Raw genomic sequence first — 22,091 nt, 5'->3', positions numbered from 1 at the left:
ATGCATTTTAACGGAAGTTAGAAGCTGGAACGTGGAATTTGGTGATGCTTCGAAGATAAAGAATAAAAAAAGGGGTGGGTATTGGAGCTGGACTTTTACAATAGAAAATAACTTTGTCAAGATAAGGTTTGGTGCAAAGCAATGCAAAAGGTAGAAAGCCAGTCCACTGAGGCTGCTCCAGAAAATTGCATTTGCAGCAATGATGGAAATTTGAACTTCTGGGCTTTCAGCCCTGCTTCTGGATCAATTATAATCCCTCATTCTCTTTTCAGTGGCATCTATTGCATACTCACGAATATAATTAGTTATGGGAAGTGTTGGTACTTGGCAGCACGTTAGCTAAGGATTCTGAGTCAGAATAATTGGTCAGAATCAGACATGTAGAGCTGGCAATGGGTTTTGTATAAAATTAAGGCTTGGCCCTGCCCCTTGAAGCCCAAAATCGTTCCTTCCCTTCTTGCCTCTTGAGGCGCCTAAAAGAGCATGTCAAGAATTTTGTTTGGTAGATTCAAAGCAAGATTGAATCAATAATTATGAGTGGGGTATACTAACACCCTTTTTAACCTATTTTATAACTGTTATGCCAAATTTTATGGATTGGGCCTTTGGCTCAGTGGCATGTGTGGGTTATCAGCATTGCTGATTATCATGGGCCGGGCCTGATAATATATTTCTGGGAGCCGATTGCGGAAGCTTGAGGACGAAGTTGATGAAGCTGACAAATCGAGGCGTTCGGTTAACCAATTCAAACTCATTGATGGCAAACCAACTTCTGAGTTGAATTTTGTTTTGAAGAAAATTCCCTTGTTTTGTTTTTGGTGTTTTTTGTCGTGGAAATAGGCCTTGCATTTATGGATCCGCCATTTGAATATTGAAAGGTTTGCTTTTACTCTAAGACTCCTCTGTCAGAGACTCGCTTCGTTTACAAACCATGACAGAGAATAAAAGCTTGGCAGTAATTTAAAATTTTAAACACTTGGGCACGAAACGATACGAACGACAAAGTTGCGGTTCTCATTCGATACCTTTAGAATACTAGAACCCATGCACGAAGACTGCAGAATTGACGAAGACGACAGAGGAGTATGGGATGGAGCAGCAAGGGTGAGAAGCGATGCGTAGAGATGATGTAGAGAGTTCAAAAACGGAATATTTGGTAGAGGCATATGTTTCGATCGAGCTTAGATTAATGAAGTGAAAGGGGTTGTCGTTAGGGTGGTTGTCAGCTTGTGGGATTGGTTCCGAGAGATGTTGATTTGTAACCCTCCCTCACTCTATTGGAGTCAATCGTCTAAGACTTGTGTTTGTCGGTTTTCAATTATATATGGGTAGAGAGATGAATCACGATAACGAACGAGCTTCATTGTCATCTCAAAGTTGACATTTTGTCTTTTTTTATATTTTTTAATACTTATATTGAGTTACTACAGTTTTTAAAAAAATTAATAGTTTTATAAAAAATTTTATTTTTTATCTGTTTATTTACTTAGTTTTATTAAACAGATAATTAAACAGAAATGGGGTAAATAGATAACAAAATGATGAGGTCATATAACTATTTTGTTGAACTATAAGGGGGGGTTAGTGTACTTTGAAAGTGTTGTGGAAAATAAAAGTGAAAATGAATGTGAATTCTTTTTTGGTGTTAGTGTACACAATGAAAAAAAATGGTATAAAGCGTAGAGAGAATTTTTATTAACAAATTATAATAGGAAAAAGGTTAACATAGTTCATGAATAGAATCCCTAATCCAAATGCATAATGCTTGAATCAACTGACTTGTTTATTTAGGTTTTGCTCTTTTTATAAACATTTTAATTAAATCAAGGGATACTTAGGAGCGTACCGGAATATAAAAACTAATTTGTAAAATACAAAAATTTCAACTTATATATAAAATTACCGGATTTTAACTTTGAGCCCCCATGGTGGAATGGTCAACTCTCCATGTCAGGAAAACCTATTTTCCTCCTTCCTCTTCCCTCTTTCATGATCCTACACGATTTGTCGTTCCTCGTCCTTGTTTCCATTCTAGTTCGACCCATCCAGCGCCATTTTGTGGAGCTCCTCCACCATGATTTTACAGAGTTGGCGAACTCCACAAGTATGATATATCCTTCCATTGTTTTGATTTCTCCATTTTACTCTTTCCTCTCCGCCTGCATCTTCGTCTTCCACTGCGGCATAAAATTGTGAGAAAATGGTGAGTTGTTGCATGAAAGGTTAAGTGTCAAAGAGATTGTTGAGAGTTTCGAATAGGAGAGGGAGATGGCAATGGCGGTGTAAGATTCAGCGACGAGAATCTATAACAAGCTTCGTATGTACAAGAGCACAATTTTGGTGTATGAACATATAGCAGGGACTTCACCTGATTTTTTGTGTTATTATTAGATAATGGAAGCTTACTTGAGAACCAATGATATTGATAATGTAATTTCTCTGTACAATGAATTTGAGAGTAGAAAACTCTATGCAGATGCATTTTTTACTAAGATTTAGTGGTTGTTTGAGAAAGTCTAGGTGACCTCTACAAGCACTTGAATTCTTTTGAAGGATGGTAGAAAGAGCATTCCATACAATTCTTTGTTTTATTATTCTTTGATTTGTTCATTCGATAAGAACAAGGGTGTGAAGCAATAAATAGATCATTTATGGTTTAATGTCTCAGCATCGAGCATTGAGTGAAACGACGAGTGAAAGTGAATTCATTGGTCTCATGGGGTGAATTCACTTTCACTCGTTTATTCACTTGAACGAGTAAAAGTGAATTACATGCGTAATTCACTTTCACTCCCCACTTACACGGGGCACAAACGCTTTTAGGGCTACTTCCCTGTGAAAGTGAATTCACTTTCACTTACACAATACACTAAGAGTGTTATGCACCTAGCCAATACTATCCAAAAGACCGGTCTGTCAATAGCGGAAAACATAGGTACATAACCCAGGATGCCATAATCCCTCAATAGCCAGGATGCCCATAACATCACACCCCCCTTTCGCGAGCCGACGGCCCTGACGGCTCACTCGTCGTCATAGCGACACATGCTCGACCTGGGTTCTGTTACCTGGTGTTTCCGCTGACCTTACCTGTATTTAAATCCAGCCTCTGCGCATTGGGTCGCAGCCACCAGGATTTGAATGTGCGATAGAGGAATGAAGCTCTGATACCAAATGTTATGCACCTAACCAATACTATCCAAAAGACCGGCCAGTCAGGAGCGAAAGATATAATCCCTCAGTGGCACAGGATGCCCATAACAAAGAGGTCCTAATGAATAATCAAATCTAATTATGTTTTGCGTTAAATTGATGATCATTTTTACTATGGACCACTATGAATAATTTCTTATGTCTACCCTAGAGAGCCATGTCTTTCATCCTTTGGGAGGGCAGAGTTATCCTCTTCATTTGTCTCTCTCGGTTATGGCAAAAGGTGCTTCTTTCAAAGGAGAGGAGGGAGATTTGTTTTAATAGTAAAGTTGTAGTAGAATAAACTAACAACTATTTTAATATAATTTGAACGAATTCTATTAGTGATAATAGGAATTTAGTTGTACTTCGGAGTAACAATTACCAGATATTAGCGGCCATACACCCAAATATTGATATCTAAAAACACTGCTTTAGGAATTTCTCCAAAAGTTGGCTTTCTTGTTTCTTTGCCAATTGCATAGCTCTTCTGGTAATGCGTGTGCACAGTGGTTCCATTGCCGCAAAAGTCCTTTTCCTTCACAGTGATACAACCTGAATGATCGTAACCTGATTCCTGCCTACCTCCCAATCTGAGAGCGAAAGCAGCACATGGAGCAGTTATGCTGATCTTTTCAAAGTCACTTCTCCTATCTACCCTCTGATGCCATCTTCCCGTTGATTCCGCCGCCGTTCTCTCCTCCTCTCTTGTTCATGACAGTTCTCTCCTCCTTTTTCAAAGTGCAGTAAAAAAACAAGGGAGAAAGTGTTTAGTAGGAACATGCGGTTGGATGAGCCATAAATTCAAAAAAGGCCAGGTGAGAACCCAGAAGGAAAAGGTTTGGTATCCATTTGGACTTTTCTTTAACAACATCCACCGTGATGAAATTGAGAACCCCTCCGTTGACAAACACCGTTTCAAATGTGGAGCATCTCCCCCAATTTCCCCGAGTCCACACCGGGTTTCTCTCCAGTCAATCCACGAAGAAAACTTTATAAAAATGATTGAGTAATCAAATCATATGTATTTAAAGTTTTAAATCCATCGTATTACGGACTTGATACGGAAGCTGTCGCAGTTGGAAAATCGGGGACTTGATCTTCCGAGGTTGCACAGAAGATCAAAATCTGCCCATCAGCCGTTCGTCGAAATACTCTAGAAAAATTGAAAAGCGTCACATGGATTTGTAGTTTTACGTAGAATCCTGGAACCGTCAGATTTCTCCCACGCCGGCCTTCTTTTTTTGACCCACGACCGCGCCAACTTTATCTCACTAGTTAAGACTTGTCTCCTATGGGTGGATATAAAAACATAATGGAGAGAGGAGGTCGGTTAAATCGATTGTCTTGGGAAGGTTTATTTCTCTCTATCTTCTTTTTGCCGTTCAGGTTCAGAATTTTATTGCGCAAAGTCGAAATGGGTAATAGCCTGGGAGGGAGGAAGACGGCCAGAGTCATGAAGCTGGACGGGGAGACCATCAAATTCAAGGTACCCGTGCGCGTCGAGGATGTGGTTAAGAACCATCCAGAGCATGTTCTGATGGATTCCGAGGCCGTCCGGCATCTGGGCGTCCGTGCTAAGCCGATGGAAGGCTACCAAGAACTGAAACCGAGGAGGTTGTACTTTCTGGTGCAACTCCCAAAGGTGACCGACCACAAGGCTCCCAGGCGAGTACGGTCTGGCGTCATTAACATGAGCGCCAAGGAGAGGCTGGAGAGCCTCATGCTCTCGCGGAGGTCCGTGTCGGACTTGACGCTGGTGACTGCGTCTGGGGCGGCTGACGGCGCCAGCTCCAGCGGGCCAGTGGGGGGCGCGGTGAGGGTGAAGATGAGGCTACCCCGGGCGCAGGTGGCCAAGGCGGTGGAAGAGAGCAAGGACGCCGGAGAGGCCGCCGAGAAGATTATGGAGCTTTGTGCTGCGAAAACTGAAGCATGGGACGGGAGTACCGCGGCCGTGCAGCGGAGGCGGCTGGAGCTCATCGACGAGAGATGCAAGCCCCGACAGGTAACGTGAATTTCCGGCTAACCGGAAAAATCAACAAACACATATCGAGCTTTTTGTGGTGATCAATTTCCTGGTCTAAATTGCATTGTTATAAATTGGGAAATATTACATCTCATGTCGGCACCTGGTTTGCCACTGCAGCAGCCATTAGGCCGACAATATCTGAATAATAATCAAGTATTTAGATTGCACTAACAGAGAAACTAAAATCGTTTGGCATAAGTGCATCCATGGAGGGACCATGTTTTCTCCTTTAATAACTCCTTGGTATCTTTCCATGGAGCGTTATTTTCTATCACTTTCACATCTTGATAAGATCCACCCCTTTTTTGTTTTTCTTGCCCAACTGAATTTCTTTAATGGTCAAGCTTCTATCATGATCCTTATCTCTGCTATTAGTAGATCATTGAGACGTTTTACATGGCTAGCCGTTCCATTCGATTCTAAACCAATATCACAGCAGAAACAAATCTCATCTCGAAACACCGTTTTTTCCTCCTTAAACCCTCTATAATATAAATGGGTCGACCACTTACAAACTTTGATGATGGCATCTCACTCTATTAGTCGACTTTTTAGTCAATTTTAATCGTCATTGTTATAACGTCGCCAAGTCTAATTAAACTAGCTTAAGTGGTTGGTGATGATGCCATGATGGGATTCCCCTTCAGTTAAAGAGTGATATAAATTTGAAACCATTGGAAGACTATATGCAACTTCGTGCCCCCAGATGGATATTTATATAAGCATTCCACTATCAGACCTTAATTGTATGCGCTCGTGATCGACTTTGATTCCTTGGTCACATTTCATCCAATCTCATTTTCTATTCTTGGTTTTTGCAGAAGTTGGGAGTGAGATTTCTCCCTGTAAATGAAGGAGAAGTGGTATAGCTCGACACTCTCTTTCTCTGATTACATCTCTTATACTCCGTCTCTCTCCTGCTGGTGCAAGAAGACGATGCAGAGGCGACTCCAGACTGTAGATGAAAGTTATTTTTAGTGTAAACCGGAATTAAAGAATGTATGGATTGTTATATTTTGATGCAATCAGGATTCAGTACCCATTTCTCGGCAGCAGAAACTGAATTCAATCTTCCGCAACTCTGGTTACTAGTTTCAATCCATGTTAATGTGAACGTCTTCGTTTCATTTGTCGGGAATTGAGGCCCGAGAGGCATTAACTAAATGTAATAGTCATTTTACGCAAATTTTTTCACATTAGTTCAAACGAAAGTCAAAATGAGAGGATAGGCATGAACGGACTTAACTCACGTTGGTGTGTGCCTCCAAAAACGTCGGGGCCATTGAAAGTCACCGCGACAAGGTTCTAAAGACTACGTCTACGTCCTCCCAACAACCAATTCAAATGAAAATTTATGTCCCTATTTTTATATGAATTGTTCAACTACCTCTGCTTGGTAGTTTGAAATTTAAAGCCCGAGTCTAATCAAGTGACGACAAATACTGAGGAGCTCATCTAAACGGGTTATTTCCTCATGTAGGATCAAGTGTTGTCTGAGGGGATGACGATGTTGGACTAGTGGCATGATTAGATGTTCTTTCAGAATGTACAATTACACCGATCCAAATGGTAGAGAAAGAAGAAGATGACAAAGAGGAGGTAGATATATAAAATGAGTGTGATGAAGAAGAAGAAGATGTCGTGGATAATGACAATGAAAAATAAAATGAAAAACACGATGTAGAAGAAAATGAAAAAGACGATGAAGGAGACAAAGAAATCCAATTACATGATGAAGAATCCGGATAATTTTTCATAGTTTACAATGTTAGTGTGCTATAGTTCGTCTTTTTTTAAAAAAAAATTGTCGGTGCTATTGTCATTGATTGATAGTATGATTGATGTCACGAACAACTGCACTGGTCATTTTTATATCTTGCTTCCCCATCTACCTGGGTACCATCAACATGGCTTGTATCATCGAAGGACAATCCACCATTGGAGATGCATGAGGATAAAAATCTTAGGGAGGAGGATTGTATTTCAGAGACTCAAAAGTATTAATGGGTTGACTCAAATGTCAGTTTTCGGGTAGTTGTTACTGTTAGATATCAAACTGAACCACATTATAAGATGAATTGAACCACCCCTTCACAATTGATTAATGGTGATATTTATATAATTTAGAATAAGAAAAAAATAAGTTTTACATGGATTTGACAGATTTTCATTGAATGCTGTTAGCAGTGTTAATTGAGTGGTCCCTTTTATTACGTTTCTCTTGTTGAGGATGAAGAGTACATAAATGCTGATTTCTATCACTGAATGAGCAGCACTTGCCCCGACTTCTTTAAACACAGTATTTGGTAACTAAGCCTGAAGCAACACATAGATTTCCATTGTAAATAATTATAGGTCAGTTCGTGGGAAAAAAAACTTTTGCAGTGAAACAACACCAACTTTCTTTGCCTTCCGCACCTTATTAAAGTTATTTGTATATGTGTGGTACAAGTTTAATTGTGTAGTTGATTGTTCAGGATCATTTTCTGTTGGCAGATGAATTCTGAAGAGAGATTCTGAGTAAAAGTACAGACGGAGAAGACAGCCAACCCATTGAACCCTTCTTCCGAAATAGCCATCAGCCAAATCTATGATCTAATGTTTCGATCTCCATTGTCTCAAGAACAGAAGAAAAAGAAATGTTTACATTTGTTTTCTCCTTGTTCATTCAGTTTTCCGAAATGGGAACCTTCTTTCAGATCTTTAAAATCTGAGTTATCATCTCGGTCTAAAAAACTGAAAGCATCATAATTCACTTGTTGATATCAAGAATGTTCTTGCTTTACGTTTTAATTAATTTCAATTGTTGAACTTTTATGCATCAGTCAAGACATGAATCATACATTATTTAATTATATTAACAACCATTGCGCCTTTGTTAGGCTTCTTAGTGCTCAAGCAAAAGGAAAACTCAAACATCACACTTGTTACATCTTCTTAGTTAGACATCTCTGACCGTTTACACAGTCATCAAAAGCTCAATCACGAAGCGAAGTTTCTCTGCAACTCACACTTCCCTTAATCAACCGTCGTTTGCTTTATTTCCATGGTCATCTCCATTGAATTTCTACCCTCAATAATCTTCTTCCAAATAGCAGCTCTACATGTGTTTCCATCAATAATTTCTCCTATTTCATTTCATATGATATCAACACCCTTCTTCGTATTTCACGCTTCCCGAATTTTCTTAGCAGCATTTAGTTAAAATGGTTTCTGATTTTATCTCAGATGGAGATACAGTTCCAGAAATAGTCTCTTTGTGTTGTTAATATAATTTAAAAGCTTCGTTAGAAATCAAGCGCCGCAAAACAATGATCAAATGGAAGAACCAGACCCCGTTCGATCAGAAACTCTCGGCTCACCCATCAATCTGCTGACCACTACGGAAACTTGCTAGAAATTCTGATTCCATTTGAATTTTTAATACTCAAGAAAATGTAAAAATATTATCATTGTTGTGTGTGTGTGTGTGTGTTTTTATCGTTTTCCAAAATTTTCTCTTCAATGTATTCCTCACAAACAACGTAATCCTGAGGCGACGATCCAATTGGAGGGGGGCACTCAATGCTACAATTTCAACAGCGTCTACATATATAATATTTCATTTCGTTCCAATTTCAAAAAAAGCTGCTTGTGCTTTGAATTGATGACTACCGGACACGGTTTCATTCTACCGACGAAGCAAAGCCTGAAATTCATCACAGGGTAAACATTTTTCAACGTTCTACTCTTTGCGTCGACGAATATAAGCTTATAAAGCTCTCCGTTTCAGTTGCATTTTCTTTTATGTTGTGCTCCACAGAGAAGAAGATTAACCATGGTGCGGAGGAGACTGGCGACTCTTGTTCTTGTTTTCGTGGCAGTTGCATTGGCTACCTTGGCTTCGCGGGGCTCCTGCGCGAGGGCGATGGATGGTCGGATCTTGGACGACGTAGGAACGTTCCACAGCATGCTTCCGAGAGGGCCGGTGCCGCCGTCGGGACCGTCTCCTTGCCACCACGAACTTGGGCCTTACTTCAGCAACCCAAGGTCTGCTCCTGATGATATCATCTGCGACGTCCCGCCGTGAAACGAATTAAGCTGCTTACGGGTTGTCATTTGTTCATTTATTTGGAGATGCCCTCGATTCTTACAAGCAATTCGAAGACAATAATGGAGCTCACTCGTTATAATCCTTTGTCAGTACTTTCGCATATGAAATTAATCAAGGTGAATGTCGTTGGTTTTCTGCCATTTATTTCACTTGCATCCAGTTTCATTTCTAAACCAAACCTGGTTTTTGTTATAGAATCAAGGCAAACTTATGGACAGGGAAGTGTTTCACCGTGTAATCCCTATGAGATGTGAAATTGGGTCAAAAAACTCATCCTAAAATGATTAGCCAGCATAGAAAGTTTTTTATTTTCTAACTAATAAAATCAAGATCTTTATATTCACTAATCCATATGAATTATTCATTAATACTCTCCCTCAAGTATAGGCCTTTTGTGACTTTACACGAGGTCATTGGGAAGATTATTTTGGATGATTTATAAGAAAAAATACAGATAGAAAACCTAAAGATTTTGTGCTTATTCATCGAGGGATGGACATAAAAATGTGTTGCTGTAAAGCAAATATGAAAATGAGATTGAGAGTAAAATGCATTTGGAGGTTAAAAAACGGAATTTATCTACTATCTCTTTCATTATCAACTGTAGCCAGTAATGAGTACAAGAGTTGACTGCGAGGTGTCTCTGAGCTTCAACCAGTCAAAACCTATGTTGTTGCTTCAACTACCCATTAAGTGTCAATTGTCAAAGAAGTTAGGCCCCTCGAGAGAAAATAACATTCTCTTGATGAGTTGATTCTCATTTTGTCGTGTCTGATTCTTCCTATTGGAAAAAGTATCACTTACAGAATTATAAATAACATTAACAAACTGAAAATCGTAACATAATCATGCCTTTGAAAGCGCCCATGAGCTTCCAGAATTCTTGCAAGAGGGTGACGAACTCGTCCTGCCTGAAGGGTTGCCCTGTAAGTGATATTTACAAGTTAAACCAAAGACCAACTCCTCAGAGCTATCGTTAACAGCCAAGATCATGGCGTCCACTGAGGCCCAAGACTCTGCACGCTTTCAATTGACGTGTGGGATTTCCCAGACGCGCCCATTCCTGCTCAAGATGACAAAATTTGCCACCACAATTCTCACTTTTAATTAAAGGAAGAGTCTTAATATGTAATTATTACAACAGATCATGAACGGCCTGCGGCCTCGACTTGCATTATTAAAAGAAACCCAATTCCAGAGTCTAAAAAAAGGGGTGAATGAGTGATGAGCTGTGACATTTCACCAGAAGAAAAATCTATTAAAGGAATCCAATACCATCGTTAGGTAGACACCCTCATTCTCTACTTTTCAGTTTATAATTCCATACCCCCACCAAAATAAGAGTAGCCGCCGGCCTGTGATTTGCAATCATTGTTACTTGCATTTATTTAAGCATTGTCTTTTGTCTAATCAATTCCTAAACAGCCTACGGGCCTATAAAAAACAATTATTAAATGCCGAAATTATTGAGAAGCTGCCAGCTGAGCTTTTAGGTGATTATCCTTTTGTAAACGGAAGAATCTCACCAAACACTTACAACATCAATGGACGGACCAGATAGTCCGATGCGGGTCGGCTACAATTGCTCTCCTCCTGGCCACCGTGGTTTCTGTTACTGTTAGAACCTACACGAAGTCCACCGGGGGGGGGGGGGAGCACTCGCACGCACATGGGCGTCCCTTGGATTACGCCAGGGCGAGGCAACTTTTTGTCCGAAGCCGACCAGCCTTCTTAACTGTTATCTATCAATATCCATATCGTCACCGCGACGAAGACACAACGACCACCGTAAGATCGTCCACGTCATCCTCCGCTTTTTTCATTTCTTGGTCTCTCAGCCGCTCTCCCTTGTAAGGATCTCGCTGTCGTCCACTTCAATATATTCTTCTCTCTATCTCTTCTCCCTCTCCCTCCAACTGTAATCTTTTGTTTTTGTTTTTTAATGATTCTTGGATCCCGAAATTCTCGGCTTCTTCCTCCTACATCCGCCCATGATCGTAGATAATTTCTTAATTATTCCAGTCGTTGTTCATTTCTTCCTCCCTCTTCTCTGTGATCAGGACGACGAGGAGGGGAGGTGGAGAGAGGGATCTCGGCAATGGCCGCCGGAGATGCGGACTTCGGTCGCTTGGGACGGGCGTTGCTCGACATCGTCCGGGAAATTGGACAGTTCGGCGGGTTTGCTGAGGCTTTTAGGAAGGATTGCACCGATCTAGCACGGAGGATTCAGTTGCTGTCGCATTTGTTAGAGGAGATCCAGGATTTTAAGGGACGTTCGTCCTTGGTCTCTGCGGTTGCGGCTGCGGCTACTTGTTCCTCCTACTCTTCCTCCGCTTTTTCTTCCTTGTCTGATCTCCGACCGGCGCTTGAGGCTGCTAAGAATGTGCTCTTGCTTGCACGGCCGGCACGTGATGCTCTCATTGTAAGCGTTTTTTTTTTCTCGCTCGTGGTTCTATTTGTAGTTTGCTGGGGGAGTTTGTTTTGTTAAAATCAATCTAAATTTAAATTTCTATTAATCTAATTCTGTTTCAAGTTTACTTTATATGTTGGTACCTAAAATTGACCTTGTATTGGAATAAGTATCTTGTGTGATGAATGTGCTGTCTACATTTTTACCAAAGCAGCAAATTTTTACGATTAGTTGCTCGGTTTTTCTTCTTTTTTTTTTATTTACTCATGAGTAGCATGTCTGTTCTAGTTTCGTGTTTGATCTTCAATTTAGTTTAGGATCAATTCCCCATGTCCTTTCGTTTGCTTGTTTGCTATTAACTTGACTGTGTTGTTTGTTTAATTATTTATTATCTTCTCTAGTTTTTTTGAGAAATGTCTAGAAAAAGCTTGTTCCTATTTTCATGTTTTGTCTAGTTGTTAAATATTGTGTATTATCACACCATCCGATTTAGAAGTGGTCCTACATCCCATCTGTCATCTGGCTTGTTCAATTTGTACTTTTTACGGAGCTTCTTCATAGTTGTATGTTGCCAAATTGTCATACTGTTAGATCCAGTGGGATCCATTCATGCTGCGTGCTTTCCATCTCTGACTGTAGGCATATGATAGGGTTTTACAGTGTGCAACATGCGGTGGTTTTTGCTCTGATGAAGGCTTTTGTCATTGACAGTCAACATGTTGCCATCTGCACCATTTTCAACGATTTTGTTTGATCTGTTGTTAACACCTACCTGACTTTGTAGGTCCCTTTCAATGTAAAGATGCTCACTTTACAATCTTGACAACTGGTTTAGTGCACATTATCCACTGTCTGATGGAAAGAATGGGGTATAGCTGCTGGCCTTGGGCATTTGACACCTAATTCTATGTGAACTCATCAACATCTTGATGTGGAGGACCTGTTATTAGTTCAGAACTAGATAACCTTTCAGTAGTTTATAGTAAACTGGAACAAATTTCTGTGAGTTCATTTTATGAGATAAAAGCTGAAGAAGAGGTGCTTTTCAATTTTTGGAACATCAGGTGAATCTTCGAGTGTACACTGTTATAGCAGGTCACCCATGTCCCTGAATAATTGACCCATTAGTGTAAGACCAATTTCAAACGAATGTATTTGCTGCTTAGGTGTTCCAAATAAGTCACTGTTTATACTGTTTCATAACCTGAAGTGACATGGTTTGAGTTTTAATTGTCCACTGTCTGTGGATTTGTTCACTAAAGCAGAAAAAGCTACTAATCTGTCTCGAATATGCAATGGATTGTTCAATGGTGGTTGGTGTATCTTTTTTCTCTTTCTCATTCTCTTGCACCCCAAAGTCTTGGAGTTAATCTCCACATTATCATGGATGTGTCATTTTCATCTCATTTATGGACCTCAAAGTTGGCATTTTGAGGAATTCTTCATGATTGTTTTCTATGCTGAATAAGTTTTTATTGGTTGAGCAGGCCTTTCAAGCTTGCACAAATAAGTGTTCTTTTTTAATGTTTCTGTAGGGAAGCTTGTGAGAATATCTATGTGCGACTGATTATTTTCTTTCAAATACTTTCATTTTTTAACTATCTAGGATTTTGTTGGAAAGAAGATTGCTCTCCAGTTCCAGTTTGTGACATGGCAGTTGGAGAAAGTTCTGAGAGGCATGCCATATGATTATTTTGACATATCTGATGAAGTTCGTGAGCAGGTAAGGGCAAAACAACTTACTTATTTTATACTGTAGTTGTGTAGTTTGTAAGTTGAAATTTTTTTCTTACTTATATTTTGCTAACTTGACTTGTTGACTAGGTTGAATTGGTATGTGCGCAATTAAGAAGAGCTACAGAGAGAAAGGGATCCCTTAATTCAAAGCTTCTCACTGATATTTCCTATGTATTATCCCAAACACATGGAGTTGATCCACAAGTATTGTGCACAGTACGTGAAAACTTTCAGACTGAAAATACCGGTAGCTCAGACAATGACTTCAGAATGATTGTGGACACCATTGCAGAAGTTTATGGAAAGAGTGGACGTAGAATGGAAAACAGAAGATCACTACTGGACCGACTCATCCACTCTTCATTGTCGGATTCCTGTACAATTGGTGAAACTGGCTGCAGAAGTGATATCATCACCGACACAACCATGAAGGATGTTAAAAAACCTGATTCGCCCACGATTCCTGATGATTTTCGTTGCCCTATATCTCTTGAGCTGATGAGAGATCCTGTTATAGTGTCCACTGGACAGGTATCACTGACAATCTTATCTACATCTGATACATATCTACCATGAAACCTACTTATGGGGAATAACTTTGGGCCAATCCAATGGTTCAAAACTATTGGCCATCAACAGTTCCATGTAAAAAATTTTAAACTGAAAAAGACTAGTTGGTGAAACTTTTGACCATTCATGTTTGCATCATTCATCAAGATCAAACTACAGAATCTGTTCTCTTGGCTTTCCCAGAAGTAGGTTTTTGTGGGATGACTGTGCTCGTATCTATATAGAATAAGGCTCTGCTACACTTTCTGACATTCTTTCCTTTGGTGCAGACATATGAACGTTCTTTCATACAGAGGTGGATAGACTGTGGCAACAAGACATGCCCTAAAACTCAGCAAAAGCTTGAAAATCTGACACTAACCCCAAATTATGTGTTGAGAAGTCTGATTAGGCAGTGGTGTGAAACCAACCAAATTGAGCAGCCATTGGGACTCAGTGGTAGCAGGGTCAGAAACAACAATGGATTCAATCAGGAAATGATTGAGGAGAGAACAATTATAGATGGCCTTGTTCATAAGCTCTCTAGCCGCTCGATCGATGACCAAAGAAATGCAGCATCTGAAATCCGGTTACTGGCAAAGAGAAGCACCGATAATAGGATCTTAATAGCAGAGGCTGGTGCAATTCCTCTGCTGGTCAAGCTTTTGTCAATAGATGATCTGAGAACGCAAGAAAATGCAGTGACAGCTCTTCTTAATCTTTCTATATATGAAAATAACAAGGGATTGATAACGCTTGCAGGTGCTGTTCCTCCTATAGTTGAGGTCCTTAAAAGAGGCAGCATGGAAGCTAGGGAGAATGCTGCTGCTACACTTTTCAGTTTATCTCTTATTGATGAAAATAAAATAACCATAGGGGCCTCCGGAGCAATTAAAGCACTAGTAGAGTTGCTCCAGAGGGGTAGCACGAGGGGAAAGAAAGATGCAGCTACAGCACTTTTTAACTTATGCATATATCAGGGGAACAAAACCCGTGCAGTGAGGGCTGGTATCCTGGACCCACTTATGCAAATGTTGACAAATACAAGTGATTCCATGGTTGACGAAGCATTAACCATACTATCAGTGCTAGCAAGTCATCAAGAAGGTAAAATAGCAATAGCGAGGGCTAATGCCATACCCGTACTGATAGACCTACTGAGGTCAGGGTTACCGAGGAATAAGGAGAATGCTGCTGGTATTTTACTTGCCTTGTGTAAGAAAGATGTGGAGAATTTAGCATGTATAGGGAGACTGGGGGCTATCGTACCACTAATGGAGCTAGCCAGGAGTGGGACTGAGAGGGCCAAAAGGAAGGCTAGTGCGTTGCTGGAGCATGTGGCTAAGATGAAGCAGATGTAAGAATAGAGACAGGGAAAAAGGATCTGTTCTATTGTTTACCATTCATTACAAAATGTACGTGAACACCAGTTTATTTGTGAGCAGCAGAACTGTATATCAAAATGATTTAAGGTTCTGTCTTAATTGATTTAATTTGATTCTTTTTCTGGGTTTGTTTGTAAGTGGGTGTGTAATGATTGATTTGACCAAGAGCTGGGGGAATATCCAGTGCGATTCAAGATTGTTGTTTGCAGTTTGCTGACGTTGTCTGCAGTGAAGCAAGATACTGCTCATTGATCTCTGTGGCTGTCCTGGATACTGTTCTTTCTTTAGTAAAATCATATCATTTACCAGAATATCATTGACCTCATTATGTTGATAATAAATGTCATTCTCTTTATTTATTGTAAGAAATCAATAATTTTTTTTTTCAAATGAACATCAATTATCAATGCATGAAATAAGTAACTAATAATAAAAAATAAATAAAATCCTATTTAATTTAAGTTTTTTTTTTATATTTTTGAATGATATAATAGAGAATGATCAATTATTCTTTTTAACTTTTTGTCGTTATAATAAAATAAAAATCTTGTAAATATCATGGTCACGATTCTAGAAAGAGTAAAAATTGTAGGATGGAACCAAGCTTGGTGATCGTTATTCGTTCGAACAGTTCATTCATATGGTCAATATTCACCATTACAAACACAAAGATCCGTTGATGGCTTTGATGCAAAGGTGGGAAACGTATACAATCAAGCAACAACTGTAAATGAATTTAAGATTGGCAGGTTATTGTCAATAATGTATTAAGATAAAAGATCACATTCTGGGTTTCATGGGAATGCGAGTCTACGCATTGGCAGTCTGTGTTAGCTATTGAAGAAAATTTGAGGATGAGACAAACGGCGAGGCTAATTGCACCTATACATCCTGGCAAAACAGTTCGATTGATTATTGTAAGATGGAAATCTATTTATTAACGTTTCAACCATATAGTCTCCCACTCTAGTGGGGTGCCTGTGGTCCTGAATTCTCATTGATGGACTCAAAACGCTTTCGTTTTACTCATCGTAATGGGGCATAAATCTAGAACTACGTTACACGTTACTAGTTAGGGGTTACCTATTGACCTCCACCAGCCGGACCTACAATAAAATTACCAATATGCTACACGTAGGTAGTCAGAATGTACTCTTTTTAAGAGACCTGATCCAAGCTTATCGACGAGCCTCAGAAGCAGCTATGGCAGTTGGAGTACAAATCCAATGAACTCTTCATTGTTCGAGATCAGTCAAAGATTCGGCCGAAAATAAGGGTGGCCCCATCTATTAGCAGGGTTGGGTTGTCAAATCACCCCATTAAGAATTCGCCATCAGAGGACAAATTTCGATGTTTTGTTGAGGCACTTGGATGACTTCATTGCAATCTACACTGTGGATGATGATAATTGATAATGTCACAATAATGTTCCATTAGATAATGGTCAATGGTGCATACCGGTGTGAATCAATCTCCAGTGTGTCATACTCTTAATTCATTATAGTTACTAGTTATCAATTGCAGCTCCTCATGATTTGCAATTTAAAATGAAGTTTTGAATGTATGTGAACGACAGTTTTTCCAGATGGGGATGTTTTAAATATGTTTGACAGCCAATGCATATGAATAGAAAATTCAGCTAAGATCTGGGGCAGAATCATCTACCAGATCCAATTACTCCCCCCCTTCATCAATGACAGATAGACACTGCATTTTCAAGGATTTGCTCTTCTTCTTGTAGAAAATCTGAGAAGAAAGGAAAGAGTTTCACTTCATTACCATGTGACCAGCACCCAACAACACAACCCATCATTCCCTTTCTCTCCTTTTCTTTCCTTTTTCAATTTTGTTCTTTCTGCTAGGACCAAGATGCCCAACACTGCCTTTTATTGGTGACAAAGTGAAAACCATCCATCCACATGATTCCCCACATCTATCACTTTCATCACCACCAAAAAGAAAGAAAAGAGAAAAACCAATTTGGGACCTAACCCACTAGAAGACCACCAATACCAAACACTTGTGCCTCCTTGTTGATGGAATAGAATAAGCTTGAATGGGTAGAAAAGCAGTGCAGCTTTTCATTTGCTTTCAAGTGGTAGAAGGAATTGAAACCAAGTTAATATCATAAAAGTAATCAGTGAACTCACTTATGGGCTGAGAAGAAGAAGAACACAACCTTTTGCCTCTTTTGGCCTTTTTCAAATAAACAAAATCTCTACTTACATACATCCATGATACATCAATACACAAGTTTATGTATGAATCTAGATTCTAGACCCTGAATTTTTAATGTTTTAATTTTTTTTTTCTTTTTTTTTTTAAGGGGAAAATTCTCCGTGACTTGAACTAAGGGAATTAATTTTGATAGGAGGAGAAGGAGCAGAAGAAGAAGAGGAGAATTATCAGAAGGGGACCACGTCGCTGCAACCGAAATCGTCCGAATTGGTGATGGAGTCATGGGGCCATGCGTCCCGGAGGAGCTTCAGCAGCACCTGTGCTTTACGCTTCGCACGCTCGGTGCAGTCGCTCTGCACCAGTAGCAGTAACTGCGTCACCACTCCGGCCGACACTGCGTCCCGCTGGAGATGTTCCGACGCGGAGCAGAGAGAGAGGAGGGCCCCCGCGGCGTACTCCGTCGCACGATCAGACACCTTGAGTATGATCTTGACGAGGAGTGGAACGGTGAGGGCGTGAGCTCCGAATGCCGCGCAACCGCTCGGAACCCGACATAGGAGCTCGATGGTGGCGAGGCCGCGCTCCACGTCGCACTTTTCGAAGTCGGCGAGGCGGTCGACGAGAGCGCTGGCAGCCCCGGCGGCGACGGCCTTGCCTCGGTTGGGCTTCACTAGGCAAAGGGAGAAGAGGGCCTTGACGCCCACCTTGAGCGCTTTCGGGTACGTCAATGGGTGGTTCAGGATTCTCACAAGCCCCTCGAATATGCCTTCCGTCTCCCCGACGAGAAGCCGGAGCTCCGGTGTTCTTGACCCCGAGACGATGCACTCGATTAGCGTCGCGGCATTGACGCGGACCTCGATGGAGGGGTGCTCGAGGAGGGAGACGATGAAGGTCAGCCGGTCGGACTGGGCAGCCAACGAACTGCACTCCGGTTGGGACAGCGGGAACATGACCAGTAATGCCAGCGACTCAAGTACCAATTCGTTAACGTTGGTGTGAGCGAGAAAGATAGGGAGAAGAGTAGCTTGGGCACCCTGAGAGCACATGAGAGATCTGTTCTTGTCGGAATCCCTGGCGAGGGCTCTGAGACGGCGGAGAGCGGCGAGGCGGGGCTCCGCGGGGGCGGAGGAAGACAGGGACAACTGATCGAGGAGAGCGCGGACGTGGGCAGGATCCGCAGGCTGCTTAGGGGTGGGAATGCGCTCGACGCCGTGGGACTTATTGGCGACGCACCATTCTTGAATGAGGCGGCGGAGGTTGTGGTTGGGAATGAGACTGAAGTCGTTTAAGGGCACTCTAGTGACAGGGCAGGTCGTGTTTCCGGTCGCCACCCACGATTCGATACTGGCGCGGTCGTAGGTCTGGCCGGTGGCGACGGTGACCGGGTCACACATCAGCTCCAGAGAGATGGGACACCTGAAGTGGTATGGGATCTGAACTCCAGTGTCCAAAGGAGCCACTCTTGCAGGCATTCTCTTCTTGCTCCTTTTTCAGTTGTATCCTGATCTCTTGACTCCTACTCTCCTTTTCTTCTCCCTCTGCTGCAACCTTTCTCTCTTTTTATCCTGCTTCTCCTGCTTCCTTCTAGAGCATCTCGTGCTTTGAGAAAAAAGTTCCTCTCTCTTTCTCTCTCTCTCTCTCTCAGAGGGAAAATTCTCTGAAGGTGCGTTCAAAGTGACACAGAGAATTGTTTTTCTAACGTTTCTGTGGTCAAAATCCAAAACATACCACCAGGAGCACAGAGGAGTGACTGCTCTTATCTGACTCCGCTCTGTTCACTCTCTCTGCCTTTTGTTTCTAACCAGTAAAAGCCCTTAACCCTGGGGTTGGTCACATGCAATTTGGTCTCAAGGCCCATGTGTTAGGGGCTAGTAAAGACTAAAGAAAAGGTACTTTTGTCGTGGCCCACTTCTAGCTAAAATCTCACTCCCGTTCCCATCAATTTTAATGCAAAAAAAAAAAAAAAAAAAAGGGGAAAACTTGTAGATTATATTATATTCTCCTCCCTGTACTCTCTCTACCTAAGTAGATCACACCAAAATACGTGGCCCGTCTACATTATCTGACGGTTACCATCCATCGGAATCGAAGTCGGTCATTTAATTTTTCTAACGGCAGCCAAGCTTGACCGCCTCTGCCAAACGTATGGGCAACGCGTAAAATACGTGGATTTTGGTGAGTCATGGATCTGATAGGACGAGACCCCCTCATCCAAAATCCCAAGGGAGGAAATTTTCAAATAAAACTCAATATAAAATCAAATGGATAAAAAAAAAAAAAATCCTTCTCATTGAAGAGTGAAGCACGGCGAGAATGTTGCGGTCAAAGATTACGGACGCGAGGAAGAGGGAATGTGGGGACGAGCGCGGATGTTTATCAGGGACATCTTGACTAGAAAATCGGGCCCACTTGTCTCTAGTGACAGATTGGACGACAATGGAAACTGTTGGGTCCTACCCTGTGGGCCGACGTCGGAACCCGAGGTGGGAGGAGAGTGTGGCTAAGGAGTCACATGGGAAGTGTACACGATCGCGTCGGGTAGCGGCGCCCAGACGCGTGCGGATGCTGGAGACGGTGGGGCCCGAACAGCCCACGCGCCAGAGGTCCCTGGTGTCCCCAGTCAACCAAACAGACTTGCCGGGACAGTCACCCCCCCGTTCCTTTCGCGATGCACGTGCTCCGGCCCCCGCCAGCACGTGTTTCCAGCTCATTCTTTGACCACCTGCCTCCATCCTTTGACCGCTACCGTACGGAATTCAGAATTCCTCTCTACTATGCGGTACGCTCTACGAGTGTACGTCACTGTTGACGTGTACGTATTTACCGAACTGCCCATCCCTATACTCTAAAGAGTCTAAGACACCCTATTCCCTCCCTGCAGACTCTACCCCAGGGACGGAGGACATTCTTGACCCTCTGAACCGCTTCCACGTGGATCCTGTCTCCGCTCGTGTGACGTAGAGTATGTTTCTGCCGAATCAAGAAGCTGCTCCCACCGCCACACGTGGAACACTCTTCCTCCATTCACGGCCTTTCCTTTGAAACTCCCCGTGAGTGAGTGCGCCCACCACTGCGGGACCCACCTTCGGTACAGTCATCTTTGAGTTAGATCGGCGTTCACGTGCATGGCAACAAGAGAGAAAAAAACATCCGGACGCAGCTCAAGACGAAGCAACCAACCAAATTACAGAGTCAAAAGCGGGTAAACCAAGATTAATTAAAAATCTATCCTAATCCACCGCATAAAACTTCCTTAAAAGAAACACTCCCTGGAAAATTAAAAAATAAAAAAATAAAAAACTGGGCTTTGCGGAGCCCGATAATATGGAAACATTGGATGACGCACCCGTTTATCCGGAAAGACTCCTGGCTGGGGAATAAAAGACAGGCATGCTCTCCATTAATCTAATCACGGAACTTTATTATAAAAATCCAGGTGATTAATTACTGAGCAGGGAAACCCAATTGGCGCGGGATTCGACCTGGGGTCCATTCTAAGGCGAGTCTATCGAATCACAGATGCCTTCCACTTAACCACACTTTCTATCTATCTATCGATCTTTGTTGTGCAAAGTGAAAAATCAAGAAGATTAACGAGGGATCGAACCCCTCCCTCGCTTTATTTGGTTTGAATAATGCAACGTTTATTAGTCCGTTAATTGGTTGACATAGGCAGAGAATCTACGCACACGATGCAATGGTTGGAACAGCTTTGTTCTAAGCCGAAAAGTCACTTTTGGAACTTAAAGAGGTAGGAACCGGTCAGGACTAAAAAATGGGTTAAATATCAAATTATAAAGAAATAAATAATTGATGGCCACCATTGAATGTGAAGTAGCGACGTTTTTATGGAGGAAATAAAAAATTTCATTTCTTCTGTCCCAGTGATCGAGACGAGTCACTTTGACGAGGCTACAGCGTCTTGTAACAAAGTAAACGAAAATGATTGGACAAAATGACTGTCTGCTCCGACACGTCCACCCACTTGATACCAAGGGGTGCCACATATACCGGATTGCGATCAAAGGATTTTTTTTTTTTAAGTTTCTTCGTAGTTAATGATTGAAGAAATGCCATTATTTTATCGTTTCAAAGAGAAGATAAAGCTGAATGGAGGCCTATTTTCCCCTTTTAAATACTAATTAGATGTTGACTCTCCAAGTTTAGGAAGTTAATGTGGGCTTATGAGGCCTTTCTCCCTTATTAATCAAACTCTTAAGCACCAAGTTAACCCCAACAAGGAACAATAGAAGCATCCATTAAGAAGGGAAAGAAGCCATAAGTTTCTCTTACAGAATACGTTTCCAAACAGAAACGATCAGAGATTTTAGGGAAAATTAAAAACCAAGTGATATACGGCATATGACCAATCCCATGGACGACCAGTAGGGGTGGCTTTGAACCGAGCGGGTTTGCCAGCCGACTCAATTTGGCTCAGTTTGATTCGTCATTTATCGAGCTCGAGTTGAGCTCGAATACCGAAATCGACTCGTTTACTTTAACGAGCCGAGCTCGACC

General features: G+C 41.6%; 3 protein-coding genes across 3 annotated transcripts; 2 read left to right on the top strand and 1 right to left on the bottom strand.

Annotated features, from left to right (window-relative positions):
* Positions 1 to 4,546: 4,546 nt before the first annotated feature.
* Positions 4,547 to 6,258, top strand: LOC137957166 (uncharacterized protein At1g66480-like). Its single transcript, XM_068804899.1, has 2 exons — positions 4,547 to 5,197; positions 6,043 to 6,258. Exons 1-2 carry the CDS (start codon positions 4,610 to 4,612, stop codon positions 6,088 to 6,090), a joined length of 636 nt encoding a protein of 211 aa, XP_068661000.1. The 5' UTR covers positions 4,547 to 4,609; the 3' UTR covers positions 6,091 to 6,258.
* A 4,929-nt stretch (positions 6,259 to 11,187) lies between these two features.
* Positions 11,188 to 15,511, top strand: LOC137955832 (U-box domain-containing protein 10-like). The gene is made up of 4 exons (XM_068802998.1): positions 11,188 to 11,736; positions 13,331 to 13,447; positions 13,549 to 13,992; positions 14,301 to 15,511. Exons 1-4 carry the CDS (start codon positions 11,413 to 11,415, stop codon positions 15,369 to 15,371), a joined length of 1,956 nt encoding a protein of 651 aa, XP_068659099.1. The 5' UTR covers positions 11,188 to 11,412; the 3' UTR covers positions 15,372 to 15,511.
* Positions 15,512 to 17,560: 2,049 nt separating this feature from the next.
* On the bottom strand, positions 17,561 to 19,261 carry LOC137956018 (U-box domain-containing protein 26-like). Its single transcript, XM_068803306.1, has one exon. It carries the CDS (start codon positions 19,043 to 19,045, stop codon positions 17,801 to 17,803), a length of 1,245 nt encoding a protein of 414 aa, XP_068659407.1. The 5' UTR covers positions 19,046 to 19,261; the 3' UTR covers positions 17,561 to 17,800.
* Between the last annotated feature and the right edge of the window lie 2,830 nt (positions 19,262 to 22,091).

This window comes from Aristolochia californica, unplaced genomic scaffold (assembly GCF_029961685.1).
Source record: "Aristolochia californica isolate CCGP_79_NKW_82.1479 unplaced genomic scaffold, dmAriCali1.0.hap1 SCAF_2, whole genome shotgun sequence".
NCBI classification, from domain to species: Eukaryota; Viridiplantae; Streptophyta; class Magnoliopsida; order Piperales; family Aristolochiaceae; genus Aristolochia; species Aristolochia californica.
This window is presented reverse-complemented; position numbering and strand designations above follow the sequence as displayed.